Source organism: Mus musculus, chromosome 2 (assembly GCF_000001635.26).
Source record: "Mus musculus strain C57BL/6J chromosome 2, GRCm38.p6 C57BL/6J".
NCBI classification, from domain to species: Eukaryota; Metazoa; Chordata; class Mammalia; order Rodentia; family Muridae; genus Mus; species Mus musculus.
The window spans coordinates 86,165,817-86,192,262 of record NC_000068.7 but is presented as its reverse complement, the minus strand read 5'-3'; the positions used below and the strand labels follow the sequence as shown (position 1 = coordinate 86,192,262).

The 26,446-nt window shown below is 36.8% G+C and overlaps 2 protein-coding genes across 2 annotated transcripts; both read left to right on the top strand.

Annotated features, from left to right (window-relative positions):
• Window positions 1-10,153: 10,153 nt before the first annotated feature.
• Olfr52 (olfactory receptor 52) lies at window positions 10,154-11,113 on the top strand. The gene has a single exon (NM_146583.1). It carries the CDS (start codon window positions 10,154-10,156, stop codon window positions 11,111-11,113), a length of 960 nt encoding a protein of 319 aa, NP_666794.1.
• A 9,334-nt stretch (window positions 11,114-20,447) lies between these two features.
• Olfr1044 (olfactory receptor 1044) lies at window positions 20,448-21,392 on the top strand. Its single transcript, NM_147011.1, has one exon. It carries the CDS (start codon window positions 20,448-20,450, stop codon window positions 21,390-21,392), a length of 945 nt encoding a protein of 314 aa, NP_667222.1.
• Window positions 21,393-26,446: the final 5,054 nt, after the last annotated feature.

The window sequence follows — 26,446 nt, the reverse complement described above, 5'->3', positions numbered from 1 at the left end:
GTGAAGCTGCCTTAATCTAAGCAGTTCTAGGCGCCAAATGGAGACATGAAGGAAGAAGTGAAGCTGGCAGTCCCAGGTGGAGACAATGAAGGAGGGGGTGACATAATTCCCTTCAAAGGGTCAGCCGGATCTTTAGGGTGAGAGTTACTGGCAGGACCTAGTTTCCCACAGTTTGGTCTCTCACAAATTTACTGTCATTTTACATATAACCAAGTTGTATTTCTCTGTTTTTATCAGTCTGAGCAGCTATGTTATGAACCTTAAATATAGCTCTATTACATTTTTATCAGAGAAACAATGTCTTTTTTTGATGAGATTTAATTGTGAGGAAATGTATGGTGTAGCATGAACTGAATAATGAGTTTCTACTTAGAGGTACATGCAGGAGCTACCACAATTTTGAATTAAAAATTTTAAACATTTGTGCCCAGCGTGATGACACATGCCTTTAATCCCAGCACTTGGGAGGCAGAGGCAGGCAGATTTCTGAGTTCAAGGCCAGCCTGGTCTACAGAGTAAGTTCCAGGACACCAGGACTACACAGAGAAACCCTGTCTCAAAAACAAACAAACAAAAAAAACAAAAAATTTAAACCATTTTGTTTTTGAATCAGCATATAACATACTAGATACCATTATGACATTTTCTCTATTTTCCATAAATTTTTTATTCAAATTACATCCCTACTTCAGCCCTCCTTCTATCCTTCAAGGCCTGCCCTTACAAATCCCACTCCAAATTACTCTCCCTTCTCCTCAGAGAAGAAGTTCACCCACTCCCCCTTAGGAACCATCCCACCTGGGAAATCTAGTCCCAACAGGATTAATTAAGCAGCTCCTATCCCTCTGAAGCCCAACCATACAGTCCAGATAGGAGAAGGGGATCCAAAGGCAGACAACAGAATCAAAGATATTCTTTGCAACAATTGTTAAGAGACCCATATGAAGACCAAGTACACGTTTCCCCCAAGTGGTGTGGTTGGCTGGGATGCTCTTTGGTTGGTAGTTCAATCTCTGTTAGTCCCATAGGCTCAGGTTAGTTGACTCTATATATCTTCTTGTGGTGTCCTTGACCCCTCCAGCTAGCACAATTCTATTCCCCCACTTATCCACAAGATGTCTGAAATCTGCCTGATGTTTGGCTGTGGGTGTCCGCATCTGTTTCCATAGCTAATGGATAAAGCCTCTGAGGAGACAGTAATGCTAAGGTCCCTGTCTGTAAGCATAACAAAATATCATTAATATTTTGGCTTTCTCCCATGGGATGGCTCTCTCATGTTGGGACAGTCATTGGTTGGTCGTTTTCTCAAGCTCTGCTCCATCTTTATCCCTGTTCTGAACACAGGACAAATTTTGGGTTGAAAGTTTTGTCTCCCCTTTTCCACAGTAAGTCCTGTCTGCTATAGAAGATGACTACTTCAGTCTCTATATCCCCCCACTGATTAGAATCTCAGCTAAGATTATCCTGTAGACTGCAGTATCTTCCCCGTTCCCAAGCCTGCAGCAAGTTCCAGAGATTCCTCCTGTACTGGCTAGTTTTGTGTCAACTTGACACAGCTGGAGTTAGTAAGGAACATCCCTCCATGGCCTCTGCATCAGCTCCTGCTTTCTGACCTGCATGAGTTCCAGTCCTGACTTCCTTTGGTGATGAACAGCAGCATGGAAGTGTAAACTGAATAAACCCTTTCCTCCCCAACTTGCTTCTTGTTCATGATGTTTGTGCAGGAATAGAGACCCTGACTAAGACAAATTGGTACCAGCAGAGTGGGGTATTCCTGTGACAACCTGACCATGTTTTGGGGAGGACTGTGGAAGGACTTTGGAACTTTGGGCTTGAAGATCCATTCGTTGTTAAGAGCTCTGTCAGATGTTGTGTAGGAGCTTGGAGATAATGTTGAGAACAGTGCAGAAGATGGAGATCTGGTTTGTGAAATTTCAGAGGGAAAATTAAAGACTCTTTTCAGGGACATTGCTGTTTTGATTGTGAAGATTCTGTGGTTCTGGTTAGCTGGGGCTGAAGAATCAGCTGTGATTAACAAGATACCAGAACTACTAAAGCAAAAACTTGGCATTACTGGGACTATTGATGCTGGTTAGCTGGAGCTAAGAAATTAGCAGTGATTAAGAAGAGACCAGCATCATTGAGGTTACATCTTCTGGGAAGTGTTTTCTGAAAGCACAAAGAGGCTGTGTTCCAGAGATAGCCAAGGTTGTATTCCTGCTGCAGCGGGACTTGGTAATATGTAAGGGTCACCCAGGTGGTACTGGTTTTGAAGGCATGAAGGGGTCACGAAAAGCAGCTGAGGCTCGGCATGGTGAGAGGCCATGGAAGGCTATTGGTGAAGGTGCAGCCTGAGTTGCAATTGATAGCCCAGGACTGAAGGGGTCATGCAGTGTTTTGGAGATGCCAGTACCATGAGATGACCACCAAGAGCAGCAGCAGCAGTGGAGTACAGGCATCTGGGGCCTAGAGGATGACGTGTGTGCTACAAAGGGCCTGGCTGGAGAAGTGACCCAAGCCCTTGGAGGAGCCCAGAAGATTGTGAGTTGGATCCCAGACACTGGAAGGTTGGACATTGATTTTTGCTTTTGATTGTGACTGTGCCCTGATATTTTCCCTCTTGAAGGAAGAAACTATTTTAGTGGAGCCCACAGTTAAGAGACTTTTCATTGTAAAAAGACTTTGGATTTTAAAAGAGATTGAAATTTTAAGACTATGTAAAGACTGTGGGACTTTTAAAGTTATTTAGATCTTGGGGATGAATAAGAACTAAGGGTTGAGGCTTACTAGTGATGTGTTTGTGTGTCAAGTTGACAAGGGGTCAATTTTACTGGCTAGTTTTATGTCAACTTGACACAGCTGGAGTTATCACAGAGAAAGGAGCTTCAGTTGAGGAAATGCCTCCATGAGATCCAACTGTAAGGCATTTTCTCAATTAGTGATCAAGGGGGAAGCTTTGTGGGTGGGACCATCTCTGGGCTGGCAGTCTTGGTTCTGTAAGAGCAGGCTGAGCAAGCCAGAAGAGGCAAGCTAGTAAGGAACATCCCTCCATGGCCTCTGCATCAGCTCCTGCTTTCTGACCTGCGTGAGTTCCAGTCCTGACTTCCTTTGGTGATGAACAGCAGCATGGAAGTGTAAACTGAATAAACCCTTTCCTCCCCAACTTGCTTCTTGGTCATGATGTTTGTGCAGGAATAGAGACCCTGACTAAGACACCTCTCTAACAAGTACCATTCTCCCTCCCTCCTCTCTCTTATCCCCTCTCATAACTAATCACCATCCTCATATCCCTCCTTACTCCCTCTCCCACCACTTACCTCTGATGACTATTTTGTTTCCTCTTCTTAGTGAGATTCCAGTTTTTTTCTTTCTGTGGATTGTAGCATGGTTATCCTGCACTTTATGGCTATTGTCCAATTATTGCCCATACTGTGTATGTACTCATGTTTCACTCAAGATGCTATTCTCAAATTCTATCCATTTGCCTATACATTTTATGATGCCTTTGTTTTCAAAAGCTGAACAGCATTCCATTGTGTAGCTGTACCACAGTGACATCTATGTTGTTTCCAGTTTCTGGTTGCTACGATGAACAAAATTAAACAATTGACCCCATGGTTGCTTAGCGCATATAAGACATCTATCCAAACCCTGCTAACTTGGAATCTGTTGAGAATGGTTATAATTCTGATAAGTCTGACTTTGTATCTTACTTGGCCTTTTCCCCGTTCAGCCTTTAATATTTTTTGTTATGTAGATTTTGTGTTTTGATTATAAATGGCAGAAGGATTTTCTTTTCTGACCGAATCTTATTTCTGTTCTATAAGCTTCTTGTACATTTATAGACATCTATTTCTTTAGGTTGGGGAATTTTTCTTCTATGATTTTGCTTAAAATGTTTTCTGATCCATAGAGCTAAGAGTCTTGATCTTCTTCTATTCTTATTATTCTTAGGATGTTTTGTGTCAGGAGATTTTAGATTTAACATTTTCTTTGACTAATATGTTGTGTCTTTTACTCCTCGATTTTTCTCTTCTGTCTCTTGTATTCTGTTGATGATGCATGCAATCCATTGTTTCTGTTCTCTTTAGGCTTTTCTATCTCCAGAATTCCTCAGATTGTGTTTCCTTTATTACTTTCATTTCCATCTTCTTGATTTCCATCATCTTGAATAATTTACTTATTTCCTTCACCTATTTAATTGTATTTTCCTGTATTTCTTTAAAGGATTTATTGGTTTTCTTGTTAAACCATTCTACCTGTTTAACTTTGCTTTCTTGTATTTCTTTGAGGGATTTATTCATTTGGTCTTTAAAGTATCTATCGCCTTTACAAGGTTGAATTTAAGTTCATTTTGCTGTGCTTCAGTTGTGTCATCTCCAGGGCTTGTTGTTACCTTTGCTATGAATGTGTCCGATTGCTCTGATTCTTTTTGTTTCTCTGTTTATGCTGGCCTTCAGCCATCTTGTAGTTCTTTAATTTTCCTGCTCTACTACGTATCAGGAAAGCAGGCTTAATCGGGACGTGTCCCATGCAGCAGGTCTGTGGGCAGTCTTGGACATTTGTTCTTGCAGGTCTGGATGCTCCTTGCTAGGCATTCCTGATGGAGGCCAGTAGAGTGGTGGCAAGACAACTGAGATTTTGGGTTTGTGGGCATAAGGGGAGCCCACAGCTAGTTCAGGAGAGCTGAGCATGTCCCAGGGGACAGAGAGGGAAACTGGGGTGACAGGATCTAGTCTGATTGTTGATAGAGGTCAGAAGAGCAGTGGCTAGGCAATGGATCTGTTATGACATTTCCTAACAAAGTGTGCTTTTGTGATTCTCTTTGGTGCTCTTTCCTCTAATCCCTGCTACAATAATTAACCCACTGTAGCCCATATAACTGAGAGCTTTTCTTCTTCTTTTTTTTTCATATTCCACATATTCTTTTGCTTAGTCTCCTCATTCTTCACCACTATTTTATATAAATTAAGGCCATGAGATGAAATGTATATGATACTCATTGGATAAAATGTATAAGTTTCCATATAAAAAGAAAAAAAAACTTTTGTTGGTCATTAATAATTCAATATTTACTTCCTATCACACTATAAAGCAAAACAAAAAGGATCTTAAACAAAAGCAATTTCTTTCATTGTCATTCATTTTATGTTCATAAACAGAATTCCATTCTTCATTGTTGAAATCCACTATGTGTGTGTGTTCTCTGTAGCAATACTTTGATGGACAGCTAGATTGTTTCAATTTGTTAGCTAAGCTGATCTTTACTGTCATGAGCATGGAAATGTATTGTAATTTGTGTAATAAGCCAGACACTAAAACATGACTACTTTGTAGTCTTCCTCAAATGAGGAAGTCAAAAAGTAACTTTTATAATTTTGGTTGTGAGCCTAGCCTTTAACGGCTGAGCCATCTCTCAAGCCCAACCTCCTGTGCATTTATGAAGCATATTAGAGTCTGAGAACTTTGGGCCAGGTTGCTGCTGACTAAGGAGTTGACTCTGGCTCTTTCTCTTGCCTAGTCTGGTAGTCAGAAGATTGGCTTTGTCCTTGCTGCTCCTGTGGTTGTAATCTAGATGTTATCATAGCAAGTCCTTCATAATAATTGAAAGGGAATCCTGTACAAAGTTGGTAAATATTCAACTGTGTTCTTTTTGTTTCTAGCTTTACTGAAAAAGGTCAACCTAGGAAGTATCATTCCATATGTATTTATGCAGCCTTTATCAGCACATTATTGGGTATGTTTTCATACTTTTACAGACTAAATAAAAGCATTTTTGTGCAGCTCAAATAAAGTTCTTTATTCTGAAGGTAGAAAACTTGTTACCTGATGTAAAGAACGGGAACATACTAGAGTTATAAGAGGAGGCTGTATTTAATAGTGTGCTTGTATATTAAAACACAATATACAATCCCATTAGTATCTATCAGTATTAGATGCAAATCAAAAACAAAGTAAAAATTTAAAAAATCAACTGGAATTTCTATGCTTTTTAGTATTCTGGTTTGCAAATATATATGCTTAATTGTATTGAGGATGAAGTGTTTCGCTTGTATTCATCACCCACACTTTTAAATTTTATGTTAAACAATCTTCTGACTTTACTCTTTAAGGCAAAGTACATGCACAGATACTTACAAAATGTTTTGTACGTAAAGAGTTGTTGATGATAATTTCTTCCAAGGATTAGATGAGGTTTTGTTTTGGGGTTTTTTTGTTTGTTTGTTTGTTTGTTTGTTTTTCCATAGAATGCTATTTGTTGAAAAAGGAAGACAAGTTGAATCCCTACCTGATTTCCAAAGTCAGATTAAAAGATACTAATACTTCAATACAGAAAGATAAAGTGACATTGTTTAATTACAGTGACATTATTAAAAGTTATCAGAGCCTTTGTAAAACCACTATCCTGAGGGCAAAACTATACATATATTCTTCAGAGACAAGAGCTTCTTTGAATATATCTCCCACTGGAACATAGACTCTCATTTTCTTTTCTGGTAACCTCATTCTCTTATTCTCTGGAGTAAAAGCCTCTGGGACAGAGACACAAACAAAACTCTGCAGCCATCTATTCTGGGCACCCATTATGAGGAGACACAGAAGAACATCCTACCTGGGTAGGTTGAAAGAGTATCTCTGTGAAATAATAGAAGATAAAATTAAGTACAACACAAAACAATTGTTTGCAATAAAACTGGGGTTCTTTTTGTTAGATACTGATAGGAGTGTTTACTCTGGTTTGCTTAGGTTTTATATATGGTAACAAACTATATTATAAAACATTTCAAGTTTAAATTCATCAAATAAATAACCCATTTGGAAGCTACAAAGTTAGGGAAAACAAAGCTCACATTGAACCAAACTATAATACTTGTGCAAATTGAATTTTATCCTTGAGGTACCTATAATTTTACTTCAAATTAATAATGAGTATATTAGACAAATGTCACTAGTATGACCCTAAATAGGCTTTACAAAGAAAAAACTATGCCTTAAATGTACAGATAATAATTACTCAAATGCTCTTATTTTACTAATGTATTTACTTTTGTTGAGTAATTTTAGAGCGACTAAAATAAATTGCGAGTTTTCATAAGAAACTTTTATTTTTTTAAATAAAAAGTTAATAAAGAGAATACGAGGTCTAAAATGACAAAGTAGCAGGAGAAAAAAGAAATGTGATAATATTTAGATATGCAAAACTTCAACTACGAAATTTAGGCAATGTTGATAAGGCAAACAAAGATTTTTTTCAACGTCAAGTGCAGCAAGAAAATAATAAGTTCTCAGCACATCTCAAATCTTCTTTTAAAAATAAGACACTTAAAAATGTTCAAAAGGACATGGCTTGTAAAGTTATCCATACAAAAATGTCCAGATCTCTTGGAAAAGAAATATAAATGCTATTCCAGATGATATTACTAAATTACAAGAATAACCATTTCCTTTTGCCATCTTTACTTTTACTTTAGAGATTACATTTTACTTTACTTTTGCTTTAGAGATTACATTAGATGGTCCCCATGTATGATCCCAGCACTTGGGAGATCTTGGTCTAAAAATTCAGAGTTGGGACTAGCATGGTTTAAACACCAAGACTTTCTCTCATAAGAATCCAACAAAAAAAAAGAAAAAGAAAGAGTAGATAGAGGTGTTGGTATGTTCTAAACAAATATTGCCTGTATACAATTTAGACTTTCAGGAATAGAGAAACACATTATATTCAGCTTGGAACATAAGTTAAGTCTTGAGTAAGAAATAATTTAAAGATAGGATGATACTCAAAACAGTTGTTGGATGTTATTTCACTGATTGTATTTTATGTTGGAATTTTCATTTTTAAAATACCCATAAAATAGGGTATTTATATTAAGACAGTAAAACAAAATGAAACAAATGAACACATTTGCTGTGCCTTTCACAATGTTATCTACTTTCAGTTTTGCATTATGACGATATTTTTAAGGTAATATTATAAGCTAGAGTATATATATATATATAATAAATTAATTAATAAGGGAAACTACAAAACTGTATTTACAACACTATTGGAGCAATAAAACAGTTTTAAATTATGTATTAGAGTATGCTCACCATACAAGTCATGTATTTCAAAATGACAATTCTATTCCAATGTTGCACGTTTTTTGACCCTATCCATCAACATTTGTTGGTTTTTTTCCCCATTCTCTTTCCAGATAGCTCTTCTTTCTACCTTTACATACGGGTATATGAACTTGTATATGTTCAACTACAAAGACAAGATGAAACTATAACAGTGTTGCAAGTGCAGAAGATATTGTATACTTTGTAAATATATTTCATAAATCACAGCTAAAACATTTTAACAAATCACAAAATATTTAAAAGAATGTAGTGACTAATATCTTTAAACCAAAAAAATAGCCTAATGTGGACTTTTTCACTGCTCAGTTTTAAATAAATGATTGACTTAGAAAAAGTATAAAAATATCCATTTTATTTAAATAACTCTCCTGTGTTTTTTTTGGGGGGAGGGGTTGTTTTGTTTTGTTTAATTTTTATTGCCTGATGGCTTCAAACTATTTTTTTCTCTTTTCCTTTTTCTATACAGGATTCTTCTTTGTAGCTCTGGCTGTCCTTGAACTTGCTCTTTAGAACAGGAGCGCCTCCAACTTAGAGATCCTTCTGGCTCTTCCTTCCTAGTGCTGGAATTAAATGCATGCACCAGTATATAGAATGAATTGTACTCATTTCCTCTTGAACCCCACCTTACTATGCCCAGCCCTTCCCCAATGGGCACCTCTTTTCAGTGGGTCCATTCTTCCATTCATATCTTTTTTTTTGTGTTTGGCCAGTTAAGATAAATTAGAGCTTGTTAATGGGAGATTGGGTGGGAAGTTAGTCACTGAAGAAAGAAGAATTTATCTGTGGTAACACCACTAAAGAAAGTGAAGCTCCTCCTGCAACATGAATTAATTGTTCCTGACTCTTTGTGCTATTTATCCCATATTCAGCATCCCAGGACCATAACAATCTCTACCATACTGGAAAAAGTAGGGCAAAATATCATTTTAGGAGACAGTAAAGTACTAAGAAGACCTTGTATCATTTAAAGTATGCCACAGACCCATTTTGGTGCCTGTCTGCGTAGAATGGGTCTCTAGTTGCAGGTGGACAAGGAGTCGGTGAATGAATGACAAACAGATGTGACACAAGAGATTGTGTAGAATCTGAATGTAATTTTTCAAATTGAGCATCAAACTTTTTATACAGAAGAAAATAGGGAAGTTAGGTGACTCATCGGCAAGGTACAAAGGAGGTTACCAAATGCTTAATGACTCTTACACAAAACAGAGGAATGTAAACAAAGACTGGCAGGAACTGGGCAATAAACAACTGAGACAAAGTCAGCTCTATCTAAGGTCAACTATAGTCTTAGAAGCCAGGTGTGAGGTCTTTATACTCCTAGGCCAAGGGCTTTCACACCCAAGTCATGGTTCTAATTAGGGAGTTCCTTTCTAGCTAACCATCCCATGAATAACGCAATACTCTAAAACCACAGCCAGATCTACTTCCTAAACCATTGTAAATTCCTGTATATGGGAGCAACTTGGCTTTTATTCTAAGTGATAGTGTGGGAGGACTTTCTACTAATAAGTAATGTAGTCTGCCATACATAACTATAATAAGAATTCTAAACTTACTTTGTTAAGCTTGCCCTGAGATTTCTAACTCTATGTTAAAGTAAAGCCTGATTTCTTTCACTATCTCTCTTACAATACTAGAGGCAATTCTGAATGTTACTGAATAGGCAACACTCTTACTGAATTCCAAGGCCAGGGTCGGCTCAATGACTACCTAGGGCATTGGTGAAGGCCAGGAAGCAAAGTTTGATTTTGCTTAGGTATTTGGCAAGTCATTGCTTGGAGGCACCTATAACAAAACAATACTTAAAGGAATCACATAGATCCTTTTGCAAGGACAAAATTCGAGCACAGGTGCTATGGAATGCCACAGTTCCAGGAGACTATGTTTCCGTGAAACTCTGCCTCAGGACTGTATCCAGGCTTTTTGGCCTGTCATGTGTGTCACTACTGGAGTGGATGTAACAAAAGTATAAATATGTCATCTGACTTTTTCTTTACTCCTCCTACAGATGTCCTGAAGACTCATGGCTCAGATAAACTGCACCCAGGTGACAGAGTTTATTCTTGTGGGCCTCACAGATCGCAAGGAGTTAAAGATGCCCCTCTTTGTGGTGTTCTTATTCATCTATCTTTTCACAGCAATAGGCAATCTGGGATTGATCTTGGTCATTAGAACAGATGCAAGACTCAACACACCCATGTACTTCTTCCTCAGCAACCTGGCTTTTGTTGATTTCTGCTACTCCTCTGTCATTACACCTAAGATGCTTGGGAATTTCTTGTATAGCAAAAATGCCATATCCTTCAATGCATGTGCTGCCCAGTTAGGCTGCTTTCTCACATTTATGGTATCAGAGTGCTTGCTCCTGGCTTCCATGGCATATGATAGATATGCAGCAATTTGTAACCCTCTATTGTATATGGTCACAATGTCTCCTGGAATCTGCATTCAGCTTGTAGTTGTGCCCTATAGCTATAGTTTCCTCATGGCATTGATTCACACTCTTCTAACCTTCCGCCTATCCTATTGCCATTCTAATATCATCAATCACTTCTACTGTGATGACATGCCTCTTCTCAGGCTAACTTGCTCAGATACTCACTACAAGCAGCTGTCTATTTTGGCCTGTGCTGGAATCACATTCATTTCTTCTGTTCTGATTGTTTCTGTATCCTACATGTTCATTATTTCTGCCATTCTGAGGATGCGCTCAGCTGAAGGAAGACGGAAAGCCTTTTCCACCTGTAGCTCTCACATGATGGCAGTGAGCATATTCTATGGAACTCTTATCTTTATGTACTTACAGCCGAGCTCTGACCATTCTCTTGATACAGATAAGATGGCCTCTGTCTTCTACACAGTGATCATCCCCATGTTGAACCCTTTGATCTACAGCCTCAGGAACAAGGATGTGAAAGATGCCCTGAAGAGGGTCATGGACAATAGAAACCAGACTTCTATATTTAGAGAACTAAGAAAATGATTTTAATAAACAAACATAGACTTATGTTCTTAGTCTTTTCTCCCCAATATTGGTAAAATGAATTTGATGTCATATACTTCATTTGTGTTCAATAGAGATCTTTTCATTATAAAACCAACCATTTCTATATTTTTTCTTTCTCTTTTACTATTTTTTCTTTTACTGAAAATAGGTAATTTTTCATACAATATGCTTCGATTGCAGTTTCCTCACCCTTGACTCCTCCCAATTCTTCCCCATTTCCCCTCCTATCTGGGGCAACCCCATGTCTGTCTCTCATTAGAACACAAACAAGCAACAAAGAGATAATGATGGGAAATTAAATAGAAAGAAATAAAAAGTTAAACAAATAAAAAATTAAATAAAATAGAAAGAAAACCAAACTCATTGAAACAGCATAAAACAAATGAACATGAGGAAAAATGCCCAAGAAGTCAAAAGAAGCAGATATATATGCAGATACTCACTCATATTCATGCTCCGATGTCCCATAAGAACACAAAACAAGAAGCTAGAACATATACATAAAACCTGTAGTGTAAGAAAGAGAATTACAAGCCGGCTGTGGTGGTGCACGCCTTTAATCCCAGTACTCGGGAAGCAGAGGCAGGCGGATTTCTGAGTTCGAGGCCAGCCTGGTCTACAGAGTGAGTTCCAGGACAGCCAGGGCTATAAAGAGAAACCCTGTCTCGAAAAAACAAAAACAAAAACAAAAACAAAACGAAAAAAAAGTGTTGGGGCCGGCCTGTGACTCTCATATCTGGGTTCAAGCCTGGGAGGCAATCGGAGCTGAAAGAGAAGAGGGAACCTAGGCAGGTCGAGAAATAATGAAAACCAAGACAAGCTAGTTTGTTCAACGCTCAAAGGTTTAATGGGGATCCTGCTTATAAACAAGAGGGGGAGGCCCATCCCCCCACTGGTTCATTCTTGGAGCCTGGAAACAGCTGCAGGTGACTATGTGCAGCTCCGGGGGGCCTCTCAGCAGGTAGCAGTATCCATGTTGCAGTATCTTGAAGAGTAAAGGCAACAGTGGCTGAACAATCATAGAGTGATCATAGAGTGATTACATAGGGTGGAGGAAGGCTCCACCTTAGGTAATCTCTGTGGCAGCAAAGTCAAGGTTTGGCTCAGCCTGCTTCATTCAGGCTGAGGGGGAGGTTACAAAAAGGAAAGAGAATTACAAAAATTGTATTCAATTAAAAATAAAAATGTCTCTACCAAATCCTTCCACTCAGGACTCAGAGACCCCCTACGGAAAAAGAAACAGGAAAGAGTGTAAGAGTCAGAGAGGATGGAGAATTCCAAGTAAACAAAGCTTTCTAGGCACAAAAGAGCTGGCACACATATTTACTAAGAGAGACTTAAGCAGTGTGTGAAGGTTCTGCACCAGATGGGGTCCTAGTGCTGAAAGAAATATTAGACACACGCCCTATCCCAAACCTGGAAGCTATCTCCAACAGATAATCACTTGCAAATGAAAACAATAGTTCTGTCCAAGTGAGTCTCACTGGGGAAACAAATCACGCTTAAGGGTAGCCATAGTTGGCCAACAGAAATGAACTCAGCAGCATCTTTGGAGGCTCTTTGTCTTATAATATCGTACCGAGGCTTTTAAATTTTAATCTCTGTCCTTTCCTCAACATGTTTTATTTCTTCTGGTTTTAAAATAATGACTGCAGCACCTCTTGCTGGTAATGCTAAGGGAAAGGTATTCCACCCGTTGACTTCCCAATCTTTGCTGTGGTTGTTGTCATTATTGTTTGTTTGTTTGTTTGTTTGTTTGTGTTTTAAGATGACCTGTGTTTCTTGCAGGCAACCAATAAATTATTCTTGCCTTTCTCACTTCACTTGGTAAAGGTGTTTACTTCACAGTATATGAATATTTTCTAAATGAAAACTAGTGGATTTAAAACAAACTATTTCACATATAGCTCATCTTCACTTAGTTGGGAAAATGGGTACTTTCTCTATTGGGTAATTTATTTTATTCAAATATAAAAATCACGTTTTATATGTTTATTACTGAAAGACATTCAGAGTGTGTAGAAAAACATGCTGTTACAATTTAGGCTTCTAACTTCACCTCAAAACTGGGAGAAAAATTATCCTCCTCACACCAAGGGTTTATCTAGCCTTACCACTTAGGAATTTTAAGTTCTCTGAGGACACTAACTTGCATTTCTTTGTCCCCTGCCTTTTGAATAAGTCATACCTGGGGTTCTTGTCTATCTGTAGTTATTATTTGCCTCCCTAAAATACTGAAGCCTCAAAAGCATTTTATCTGAAAAGGTAAGGAAGCAGGCTTTTTAATTCCATCCCTCATATTCAATGAAGGCTTTTGTATTGAAAACACTCTTCTCTTCTTAGAGATGATTTTATTCAGTTTGGACTACAATAAAAACACCATAAGCTTACAGAATGAATAATAAAAATAGTATTGAAATCATTTTTGCAATTATTGGCAGTTACCTTCAGTTTAGACCTACTAGAGAGAGGCTAGTAGAGGAATGGCCTACAAAATTTGAATTTTATCTAATGTGTAAAATCTGGGACAAATCAGGTTGAGAGCTGCTAGAGTCCAGTTATATTTTTTCAGAATAATAATTATGTGTTTCACTCAGGCTTGTTTCAGTTTAATTTTCTGTCATTAACAAACAAACAAAACACTCTAAAAATTATAACATCCAATTTTGAATTGGCATACTGTTTACCACCACCTATGTTGATTTTTAATAGAGAAGAATGCTTAAATTAGATAGAAAGAATTATACCATGTAATTTTCACCTTTAATCTATATGTCATGGTTGCATTATATTTATAAAGATTTATAAAGATTACATCATAGGATGTAGCCCTTCATACTTTCAACAAAACAGGTTTTATCACTATTATGGAATTCACAGGTCCAACCATGATCAAGGTTCTGTCTAATAAAAATAGAGCTTTATATTTAATAATCCTCTGAAATAGGTTCTTGGGACTTAGCTTTTCTAAATCATATGCAAATTTCAAGAATTATCATAATTTTTGCAATAATAAGTATATATAGTGTTACTAAGCAACACTGGAAATAATGGAAATCAGAGAAAAATGACAATTCCAAAATCAGAATATTAGAGAAATGATGTGATAAAATAGAGTTTAAGATTTTTTTCTATAAACCAAAGAACTATATTAATTATCTCTCACCTGCCTTGTGATGCCTATGGGGCACAGACTATAATTTTCCCTGATAATCCTTCTTACATCATTCTTCTAAATAGACCCTTTGGGATAGAGGCACCAATATAAGCCCATAGGTTGTTGCCCCCAAACATTACTTGCTGAAGAAATAGAGCCTCATGTTTTCCAAGTAAGTTCAATGGACAGTTTTTGACATTAGTGATAAAGTAAATATTTTTAAATCTTAGATTATAATAGTCTTCAGCCTGAAACATTTTACGATTGAAATTGTTTCTGAAATTAAGTTTAATCAAGTTTATTCTCATTCTATTTCAGTTGTATATGTATCTAATAGTATATAAAAATGTATAATTTAATTGGGTTGGGAAAGTACTTGAGATTTCTAAAACCTAGAAGTTATTTAAGAAGGAGTAGACATGGAAAGGAAAGATTGTAATCTGTGTCAACAGCTCAATATTTAAAATTCTGTCTTTCAATACCCACTCTTCTTTAGAGCAGCAAGTGTAGATTGCAGAAACAGTACCTATGCCTAGAATTAAAATTCCACTATCTTAATCTCAGCACTCATGAGGCAGAACAGAGGCAGGCAGATTTCTGAATTCCAGGCCAGCCTGGTCTACAAAGTGAGTTCCAGGACAGCCAGGGCTATACAGAGAAACCCTGTGTCGAAAAACCATAAACCAAAACCAAATCCAAACCAACCAACCAACCAAACAAACAAACAAAAAACAAACAAACAAACAAAAAACAAAACAACATCAACAACAACAACAACAAAATTCCATCTTTTTCCTCTTTGATAAATCATGACTGTTTAACCAAGAAGAAAGTTTTACATCTATGCTTGAAGAAATTTCTCTCTATTTTGTATTTCAATAAATAAGCCAAATAGTTTTGAATAAGGGACAAAATTACCAGTGTAAGGCATTGTCCTAATTTAATTACCAGCCTCAACATTTTTCTTTTTAGTTTTATTAATTAAATTATCTATTTACTTCACATTTCTATCTCAGCTTCCCCTTCCTCTTCTCCCAGTCCCCACTCCCACATGCTCTACCCCTACCCCACCTCTCTTCCTTTTCCCAGAAAAGGAGAGGCCACCTATGTATACCAGTCAGCCTTAGCATATCAAGTAGCAGTAAAACAAGGAGCATCTTCTATGGAGACCAGGTCTTTTAATGCTATATTATTATTGTTATAAAAACACAGCAGACACAAAAATGAAGACAAATGACAATAAAGCCTCAACTTTATGCAAAGAACGGTAGCCACCTAAGTAGAGTTAAGAGGGGGTGAAGTAGTCTCCCCAGAGAATCACACAATTTGGTTATCTAATAACAAATGTTCAGCCTTGAAAATATATACAGACAAAGCAAGTTGTATTTACCTAGGAACATACATGTATAAATATATGTGTATATAATGATGATTAATTAAAAGACAAGCAATGAATTTGAAAAAGAGCAAGAAGCCTTTTTATGTCTCAAGGATTCATGTCTTTATTAAGAATGACATTGACAATGATCAAATAAGTTAATTTCAGGTATTCCAGTTTCCTTCTGTGAATTAAACATATATTCTGGTTTAAGATTTATGGTTTTCGCATTCAATTGTGCCTTCTCTTGATTTCTTGTGTTTATTTTTATTTTGTCCACTTCCAATGTGTTAGTTTTTGTTTTATTTTATTATTATCTGTTAGAAAATGGTGTGTTTCTAATGAGAAAGTGAATCAATCTACATAGAAGGGGAATATATAAGGAGTAGATTGAGGATAAATTACAATTATTCTATATAAGGGAAAAATCTATTTTCATTAAAACAGAAAAGTTGTATTCTTTTCCTAGATTTGTTTCATGAGACAGAATGTGAAAGTATATATCTGGTCACACAATCTAAACAAGGGCTCTTATAAATCACTGACTTATGTAGTCTTCTAGAACCCTTTATGATTCTTAGCTGTGTGAATAATTTTGTATACTGACCTCATTTCTAAACACTAACAAGAGGAGATATTAGAGGGAGGAAATGGAAATTAGAAGAAAATTATATCACTTGACCCGTCCAGCAGATCCAGTTATTCGAGGGTCTCTAGGGGACCTTCTCCTAAGAACCAAATGGGGGGAAAAGAGAGACGAGAACCTTGTGTAAAGAACAACATGGAAACATTCTGAGTAACATCAAGGTTCCACTGTATTAGCCAGGCCCAAGGTTTAAATGCACAAGCAAAAGGGGAAGTGCCTTTCAGCAGGAAGGATGGGGCAGTAGAATTGCACAAACAAAAGGGGGAGTACAGGTACTTATCAGAGGGAGGGGTGGGGCAATAGAATTGCACATTCTTTAGCCAGTTACAAGGGGAAGCAGGAACTTGGCGGTTATCAGGGTACATCTTGAGGTCAGGACACCCTGCGCTGACTTAGGGCTGGAACAATCTGTGGTTGTTCTCGGAGCGGTGCGTCTGTGGCCCGCTTTTGACCCCCTTTTCTTCTCGGGGAGAGAGGCCCAATTCAGAGATCAGGAAAATAGTGTTGTCTTAATAGCTCCCAACAATCACTCACTGTGTTATGCTTCTAAAAAATAAAACAAATGAATAATAAATAAATGTGCTGACTTTTGTATAACAGAGGCAGTGTCAAGAAAGCTTATTAATGTAGAGACTTTGGATCAGAAATTTGTCTAATTTATGTGCATTGAGTGGCAAACTACTGAGAATCCATGTTGTAGAAATCCAAAGAAAAGAGCAGGTATATATAATACATTTTCTGAAGATGATAGAGATTTTTACGACTTTGATTCAGTATTAAAAGATATATGATGTTCAAGCAAATACATACAAAAGTACATGTATATACAGTCTTTTTCCCAGGATTATAAGTTCAACGGGGTTGAAAAAAGTTCCGGGTGTGAGGAAAAGTGAAACAGTATTTCAGAAAAGTAATAATACAAATTATCCCAAGAAACCACAAAATGGTGGGAAGCCATGCATGTTTGTGTTCCTAAATTTGGCAGCAAGATCGATAGGCCTTGGGTAGAAAAAAAAAAAGAAGGAATTAATCATATATAATGAAACCCTCAAAGAGAGTGACTATACAGCACTTTCAATGAAACATATATTAGCAATGAGAAAATGTGATTTCGGTAATTTTTTGAGATTTGGATAGCCACATATCTATATATGAGGCATAATTTTGGATTTCTTTTACATGTTGTATGACAGCTTTTAACACATTCCCAACATTTGATCATGTCTAAAACTATCCTTATGCCATCATCAAGTAGATTTACAAACTAAAGCATGATTTTCTTTTTCATATTTGAAATTGTTTCCTTAAATTGATGACTGACCATCATTTGTTCATATCAATGTAAAATATATGACATGACTCTTAAAAGTCCCTTGCTTTGGATTTTTCTCCATGCATTTTAAATTCTATATGCCTATGCTAAAAGATAGTTTAGAATTAAGTGCTTTGCTGTGTGTGTGTGTGTGTGTGTGTGTGTGTGTGTGTGTGTGTGTGTGTATGTGTGTGTGTGTTTGAGACAGAGATTCTAAAGCTTTCAGTGTGAGTTATAATGACTGGTCAATGATGTCTGAGGCTCCTGTGTTTTCTTTGGAATTTGTCTAATTTTGCTCTCTACTAACTTTGGCCAATTCCTCCCTCTGTAAATAATTCATAGGATGCTATTTTTTTAATAAACTTGCTTAGAGTAAGTCATCAGCTGATACAGGACTCTCGGATCCCAGCTATTGTATTGTGCCTCAATCTTTGATCTTCACACTGGATACCTTACTGTTTTGAGCTATTAATCTGTGGGTTTCAGTCACTTACATGTTTGTAATTGTCTTAATAATGCATGTGGATAACATGATGACAGATACTATAATGGGCTTATAGCATAATTATTTCTGCTTGGTTTTTGTCAATAATTTGTTGTAAAATACCCACTATACAAATGAAATAGAAGGTTCCAGAACGTTTCAGTATCTGACATAAGTTTTGAATTCAAAGCTGGACCCAAGGCATCTCATGATAATATATTCTTTATGACTTCATCTTTCCCCTCAGCAGAGCTCATCCTAACGAGGACAGAAATGATGTAAACATAGAGCAAAAGGATAGTCAGAAGGAAGGATCTAAGTGTGATGGTGCATGCTTATAATCCCAGAATTTAAGAGGTGAAGGCAGCAGGAATAAGGCATTCAAATTCACCCTCATTTGTATATAGAATGGCAAAGGACTATTTCTCAAAACACAAATATAGATAGAGATAGAGATAGAGATAGAGATAGAGATAGAGATAGAGATAGAGATAGAGATAGAGATAGAGATAGAGATAGAGATAGAGATAGAGATAGATAGATAGATAGACAGACAGACAGATAGAGAGAGACAGACAGACAGACAGACAGACAGAGACAAAAAGAGACAGAGACAGGCAGAGAGAGAGAGACAGAGGGAGGGAGGACAGAGGGAGGGAGGACAGAGGGAGGGAGGGAGGGAGGGAGGGAGGGAGGGAGGGAGGGAGGGAGGGAGGAAGGAAGATGTTGAAGTTTTACCTTTTACTGTCTATTGTAATGCTCAATTCCCAGGGTGGGGAGTGAAGGGGCAAGACTTGGAATTTGCATGTTACCTCTGTGACCCTGCCCCCAGTTAATTCTGATTAGTGAATAAAGACACCAACAGCCAATAGGTGGGCAGAAGATACATACATGGGGTTTAGGTTTCCCCAGCTTGGGATCTCAGCAGAAGAGGAAGAGAAAGAATATGTAGGAGAAGAGGAAGGAGAAATGGCCATGGGTTAAGAGTCAAGAGAACATAGCTCTGGGGGCTGTACAATTGGACCTAATAGCACCCCAGATAAAACATATAAATAGTAAGTAATTACTTGGCTTATCAATAGGAAAGCAGATTCTAACAGTATGGAGGGTAGGCAGCTGTTCAGCTATTGTGCTATTTGAGGCTTATTGTAAATATACAGGCTATAAGTGTGTCTTTCATTTGGGAACCCAATAACCAAATGTGGGGTAGAAATCCTGGGCCTGGCCTTTTATAATTTCTGCTACAGGAATATGTAAATAACAAGTACAAAGATAAGCAGAATGGAGGAAATGAATACAAAGAGAACACTGGCAACAGTCAAAGAGATATAAAGTGTCTGGGCCAATAATTCCCACCATTGCATGTCTAAAATTTTTCTCTGATTTTTCGGACATACAATTAAAAAGTAATCTTCATATGTAAGACATATTACATGCTCACATCCACTACATTTATACATATTTGAAATAACTTTAACTTAAAAAGTGCTATTGCTTCCCAAGTGATTTACTGCAACTTACAAAGTCTTGTCACTTTTTCTGTGACAGATATACAGAAACATACACACAACCTCACTATATGATGTGAACTATATCAACTTTATTTTGTTGTTTTTTTCCAGAGGTGAGGACCGAAGCCAAGGCCTTGCACATGCTAGGCAAGCGCTCTACTACTGAGCTAAATCCCCAACCCCCTATATCAACTTTCTTTCATCAGTATTGTACTTTAAGTGCAGTGTCATCATATATTTACTTGTCTTTTGGACAATGTTCCTATTCATAAGATAATATAACATACATATGAAATTGGACCTGTTACCTAATCTTATAGATCTCTCTCTCTCTCTCTCTCTCTCTCTCTCTCTCTCTCTCTCTCTCTTTCTCTCTCTCTCTCTCTGAAAAGTTAAAGTCAAATTTGAGAAAATATCATGGTATGATAGACATCAAATTTGGGAAACATTATGCAAACAACAATTTGCAGTTCCTGTTTTTCTTTCTGACTAACATATTTAAGTAACTCAGAACGGTTTCATATGATAATTTCTTTATCTAATTTGAGATGTTTATTGGGAAAATGCTACATGATAGAAAATTATTTTCAAAATTTTCTATTTCAATTCATTTTATAGAAAAGAATTGCGTTATAGGGTTTGTAGAGATGGCTTGGTGCATAAAATATTTGATGGACAAGCTTTGAGCTAATCAGTTTAAAATTAAACTATAATTTTCATGTTAACAGTGTAATGTGTTTCACTGCATTAATATAAATGTTCTTGTCAAAATGTTGATTATGATCTTTTCTACTGATTTCTGCATAGATCTCATGAATATTCATGGCTCAGATAAACTGCACCCAGGTGACAGAGTTCATTCTTGTGGGCCTCACAGATCGCGAGGAGCTGAAGATGCCTCTCTTTGTGGTATTCTTATCCATCTATCTTTTCACAACACTTGGCAACCTGGGACTGATCCTAGTCATTAGAACAGATGCAAGACTCCACACACCAATGTACTTCTTCCTCAGCAACCTGGCTTTTGTTGATTTCTGCTACTCGTCTGTCATTACACCCAAGATGCTTGGGAATTTCTTGTACAAACAAAATATGATATCCTTCAATGCATGTGCTGCTCAGTTAGGCTGTTTCCTAGCCTTTATGACAGCTGAGTGTTTGCTCCTGGCTTCCATGGCCTATGACAGGTATGTGGCCATTTGTAACCCTCTACTCTATATGGTCCTAATGTCCCCAGGAATCTGCTTTCAGCTTGTAGCTGCCCCCTATAGCTACAGCTTCCTGGTAGCACTGTTTCATGCCATCCTCACCTTTCGCCTCTGCTACTGTCACTCCAATGCCATCAATCACTTCTACTGTGATGATATGCCTCTCCTCAGGCTAACTTGCTCAGACACTCACTCCAAACAGCTATGGATCTTTGTCTGCGCTGGCATCATGTTCATTTCCTCTCTTCTCATTGTTTTTATTTCCTACACATTCATTATTTCTGCTATCCTAAGGATGCGTTCCGCAGAGGGTAGACGCAAGGCTTTCTCCACATGTGGTTCCCATATGCTAGCAGTGACCATTTTCTATGGAACCCTCATCTTTATGTACTTGCAGCCCAGTTCTAATCACTCTCTAGATACAGACAAAATGGCTTCTGTCTTCTACACAGTGATCATTCCTATGTTGAACCCCTTGATCTACAGCCTCAGGAACAAGGAAGTTAAGGATGCCTTGAAGAAATTAATTGCCAGTAAAAACCAAATGTTATCGTCATGAAATTAAGAAAATTACTTGATGGACTATGTGTGTTCTATCTTTTTCCAATAAAAGACTACTTATTGATATATTACCTGTAATATATTATATGTACTAATAACACATCTACTTATGAGTACATTATATGTATTTATAGAAAAACATCTTTCCTATATAGAAAGATTTTCAATGTAAGATGTAATTTCATATATAAAACTAGATGTAATAATTTGAAACCTGTTCTTTCATTTTGAGAATGGGAAACATACAAAAACAATGAAAAAAATCTGTGGGTAATAAGAATCTATAACAAACTCTCATTTGCCAAAAGAAAAAAAAATATTTAAATTGGAAATCTTTTCCTTTTTGTTTTTTAATTATACTTTTGATGTTTTAATATAATTGCAACATTTCTCCTACCCTTTGCTCTATCGAAACCGTTCCACATATCCTTACAGACACTTCTTCAAATCAATATCTTCTTTTTTCACTAATGTTATTGAATATATAAATGTATAGAAACATGTTTTAAATATCACCTGCTTAGACCATATAACGTTACTTGTCTGTCTGTTTTCAGGAATGACTGTGTACCCTGAAACACCTCTTCTGCATAGAGTTCATTCCACAAGGTTGAGGCCTCTCAGGATTTTCTACATTTAGATTGGAATGTTCATTGCTGTAATCCTTATCCAGCTCACATTTATGAAGTAATGCTTCTGAGAGTCTATGGTTATATTTTCTGATGTTATTTGGAGACATAATCTCATAGCAAACTCCCCTATCCTCTGACTCTTACAATCTTTCTTTGCCTTCTTTTCCTCTTCCACAAAGTTCCCTGATGCTCAGGTGCAGGAGAGGTTTGTAGCTGTATCCATTGAGACTGTATTCCACCACTGCACCCTTAGGGTTGTTGTGCTATGCTGCTAATTGGTGTAGTTCATAAGCATCATAGTTAAATGGGGTTATTGGTTATCTTCCTCCTTTGGGACCTTTCCTAGTGCTTTCTGGTACTATGAAACTTGTCCTTGGAGAAAGGACATTCTGGTCAGTTTCACCTCAAGAGTCCTTGGATTGTATTTCTGACATGCATAGTGTCACCAACAACAGAGACTTATTTTAGCCTCTCAGGAGCAACCAAGGGCAACAGTAAAAGGTTGTATGTTTGGGGGAGTCAGTTAGACAGTCCTATCCAATAACTGAAAGATTCTCATGTGTTAGTTAAGTGACCTTTGGCTCTTGAAAAAAAACATTTTCAGTCCAGTTGTAAAAAGTTTATTAAAACTATGTATGTAAATTTATACATAAACTATTTTTAGCTAAATAGTTGATGATATGTGATTTTTCTCAGACATGCTTTTGTCGTTTTACCTGCCTACCTCCTTTCTCTATATTAATTCTATCATCATTCCTAAACACAACGCCTTTTCTCATTTCCTAAACTTTTATATGCCTGTTGAAATTGTCATCTCTGAGGCATACTGCCTGTTTGCTAACTTAGGACTAGTACTGAAAGCTTTTAGCCTCTATATAATCTTATCAGAGGCCTTAAATGTTTTCAGCCTCTGAGACTTACTGCTGAATAAGCTCACCCTTTCCTAGTTTTTTCTGACCTCTGCCTGGCTTGTTCAACTCAGAAATTCTGGCTCAAACTTTTCTCCAAGCTAACTGATTCGATCTGGCTTCTCTCAACTTTTCCAAAATTACCCTGCTAGACCTCAAACTAACTCTGCCAGTCTGTATTTCTGACATGCATAGTGTCACCAACAACAGAGACTTATTTTAGCCTCTCAGGAGCAACCAAGGGCAACAGTAAAAGTTTGTATGTTTGGGGGAGTCAGTTACAGTCCTATCCAATAACTGAAAGATTCTCATGTGTTAGTTAAGTGACCTAACTTAACTAACACATGCCAGTCTGTTTTAATCTTCTGGCTCCTTCTCATTGTGTGGTTTGATCTGTCTTCATCTATTTTCAGCTTGTTCTCTCTGCAAACAAGCTGTAAAACTGGTCTGATAAAAACTGCCCCCTCTTTTCTTCCTCTCTCAGTGCACTGCCTTCTTAAGTAGATTCCTGTTCCTCTGTGTTCTCCTGAGAGTTGGGCATATCCTATTCTGTCAAATGTTTCTCTGACTCATCACTTTGTCTCCCATTGAATGACACATCACTTTCAAACATGGTTGTTTTCTTTTCAAACTAACTATCTTAATTGTTTGGGATTAAAGGTGTATACTAAAGGTATGTAAACATTCCACGTGGAGGGATTAAAGTATATGATAAAGATGAGTCATGACACAACAAGAAACAGTGTTTGTTTGTTTTTTCCCGGTAAATAACACAGTATTGGGGTTCACAATGTAATCAAATATCCTGCAATATTTATATGACCCGTGTCCCTTTCCCAACATATTCTGTATTCAACTCCTTTTCTGGCTTTAAAGAGCCCTTTCCCAAGCCCCTGATGAGATTGCTTTTATATTCTTTTCTTCATAAGTATTAATATTTATAAGGTCACTGGTAAAACTCAAAGAAATACTCAACTGTTTCTCCCACTCACTTCAGTACTCTTACCTTACACTAGCAATATTCCAGCTGAAAAGCAATACCCTAAATTTTTCTTCTTTTTCTAATTTCTTGAAAAAAATATGAAACTCTAAAACTGTCTTATCATTATTAATTTAAAAATTTGTGCTTACTAATGACAGTACTACTATATTTTAATTACATTCATGTAAAGGATTGGATATGACTTTTATTGTTATATGTGTCTTGATTGGCCTTTACAAAGTAATCCTTTAAACATATGTCTTAATATGACTCTTTGCACACATTATGTATTTCTCATTCTAAGTTTAAAAAAATATAGTTTGAGGATACAATCCCTAAAGAAAAACATCATATGCTAATCAAATGTACTCACAATAGTTAAAATAATATAGGCCATGTAGCCAGTAGCAAGAATTATTATTTCTTATTGAGTAAGGTATAGATATCCTGACAAATGTAATGTAGCTTTGTGAAAGAGAGAGCCATGTTGCTATCAGTATTCCTCTTCTATCACCAAAAACAAAAAATAATTTTAAAGCGATGAAGTTTTCCCTTATATTTCAAATCAAAAATGAGTCTAGTACATTTTCGTGAATACTGACAGGAGATGTAAGAATCCTGAAGACAATGAATCAGTTACTAACAACTGTCAGCATGAACTCTTAACCCACTCCATTTTCCCAGGAGCATGTATAAGGAACCAAATGAACTTAGTTACTACATGAACAGTGAAGTCACAGTTAAATCCTCTGAGCTGATGCAACAGGTATCTTTTTTATCTTTTATAATGTGCTAGAGCAAACATGTTCAACATTTGCTGAGAGAGAGAGAGAGAGAGAGAGAGAGAGAGAGAGAGAGAGAGAGAGAGAGAGAGATCTAATTTTTACAATATTAAATAGTAAACTTCTCCTCTCTAACATTAATACTGCTAGTCTCTCTTGGCAGCACATATATAATGTGTGAAAATTTAGGCTAAAGTATTTTGTTTTTCGTTTTCCTATAAGAAAAACTTATGCCAGAGGAATTGAAAATTTGAGACAGGTTATGCTTTCAGGACAGATCCAAAACCAGTGTCACTGAGCAGTGGTGTGCTTCTGTGTGTACAACTCTGAGCCTCCACGAGTCAGAAAGTACCCAGCTCACAATGGACAGCTTAAGTTACACAAAGACATGGTACTATGTGCCTAAGACTTCAGTCTCTCCGAGGGAATAAGACCTAGTCAGAAACTATATTCTCAGAAGACAAATTATTGTCTACTGAAAAATAAGTACCCCTTTCCCCACAAATCATAGTTAATGCTACTGCAATTCCCTTCAGAGTTTTAATGAAGCTTTATATGTACTTCTATTTTCTACAGATTCTCAAGTCTTGCAGGCATGCTGTGAGATACAGGCTCTGTGTTAAGAGGGGTCATCACAACTGGATTTGGATCCTTTCCTTATTGATTTGTTAACTGGTTTGTTGTTCTGGATCAGAACTACATCAGGTATTCCTTTGAATTATTCACCGGGTGGTAAGAAGTCCATAGAACAATAGTGATATAAGTAATCGCTAAAGTTAATTATCATAATCTATAAAAGTTAAGATGTTCCATATCACAAGATCAATAATATTTTTAAAGGCTGATACATATGAATATGCTGGAATTATTAAATTGAATTTGGCATTTACATATTTTATTTTCAACTAGACAGCAAAATTTCTTCCTCTTTTAGTCTTACTTAATATGAGATATGTTAGTGGTATTTAGCACATTATCATAATATTTCATTCACAATAATTTGTAGGGTTGAAATCAACAGAGTGGTTGGACTGAGAAATTAATGAACATTCCTCTATGTGTCTAAAATATGATGTGAGTCTTCTGTGGTTTTCTAGGTTGAAGAGTGGTTAGATAAAGCTTTAAAACTGAGAGAACTATGTTATACAAAAACAGTCTTATATTTGTTTCATTTCCCAATATTTATATTGAATGTGTGATAACACTGAATTGACAGAGAAAGCAGATTTTTTTTTTTTTAATTTGTGCTATCATTTGGAAGCTAGGGCTTCTACCAGAATTGAGGAATAGTGACTTTTTTTCAAATATCAACTCTCAAAGCCTCAAGTTTGTGTATTGACAACCTGTTAGACCTGGAAGACACACACACCCCCCCCCAAAAAAAAAAAAGAAAAAGAAAAAAAACAGGTTATTTTCTATTTTAGCACACAGAGGAGATTCTGAGGAGTCAAATGTAGCTAACAATATCTCTGAAACTTAACACTCTGTAAACACTCTCAACACATCTACTTCTACATAGTAAAAGACTAACCTCCACACCCTTCAAGTTGGTGTTATGTGATGTTCTCTGAGTGACTCTTATTTATCTTTCTTTTTTTAAATAGATATTTTCTTCATTTAAATTTCAAATGCTATCCTCAAAGTCTCCTATACACTCCCCCCACCCTGCTCCCCAACTCACCCACTCCTGATTCCTGGCCATGGCATTCCCCTGTACTGGGGCATATGATCTTAGCAAGACCAAGGGC